The sequence below is a fragment of the Eimeria mitis genome, genomic scaffold (assembly GCF_000499745.2).
Source record: "Eimeria mitis Houghton genomic scaffold, Emh_scaff1968, whole genome shotgun sequence".
Classification (NCBI taxonomy): Eukaryota; Apicomplexa; class Conoidasida; order Eucoccidiorida; family Eimeriidae; genus Eimeria; species Eimeria mitis.
In genome coordinates this window covers 5,418-5,790 of record NW_013570292.1, presented here as the reverse complement: position 1 = coordinate 5,790, position 373 = coordinate 5,418, and the positions used below count along the sequence as shown (strand labels likewise).

General features: G+C 51.5%; 1 protein-coding gene across 1 annotated transcript in view; it reads left to right on the top strand.

Moving 5' to 3' along the window:
• The window catches only part of EMH_0046610 (uncharacterized protein), a gene marked incomplete at both ends in the record, with an annotated part of 4,510 nt that overhangs the window by 1,101 nt on the left and 3,036 nt on the right, over positions 1–373 (top strand). The window contains one exon of the mRNA XM_013496185.1: positions 3–33. Coding sequence (XP_013351639.1) covers positions 3–33 — 31 coding nt within the window. The remainder of the gene's footprint in view (positions 1–2; positions 34–373) is intronic.

Sequence of the window (373 nt, the reverse complement as noted above, 5' to 3'; positions counted from 1 at the left end):
CAGCAGCAGCAGCAGCAGCAGGAGTACCTATGGGTACGAGTTTAACATTTCTAGCCTTCAGGATATAATCGATGACCGCCTCATTCTCCTCAACAGAGACACTGCACACATAACAACAAAAAACATAAACTCCTGCTGCTGCTGCTGCTGCTGCTGTTGCTGCTGCTGCTGCTGCTGGCGTTGGTGTTAGTATTGGTGTTGCTGATGCTGCTGCAGAAGCTGCTGCTGCTGCTGCTGCTGTTGCTGCTGCTGGTGTTGGTGTTAGTATTGGTGTTGCTGATGCTGCTGCAGCTGTTGCTGCTGCTGCTGCTGTTGTTGCTGCACCAGCAGCAGCAGTAAGTGTTGCTACCTGCCTGTGCATCATCATCATCAA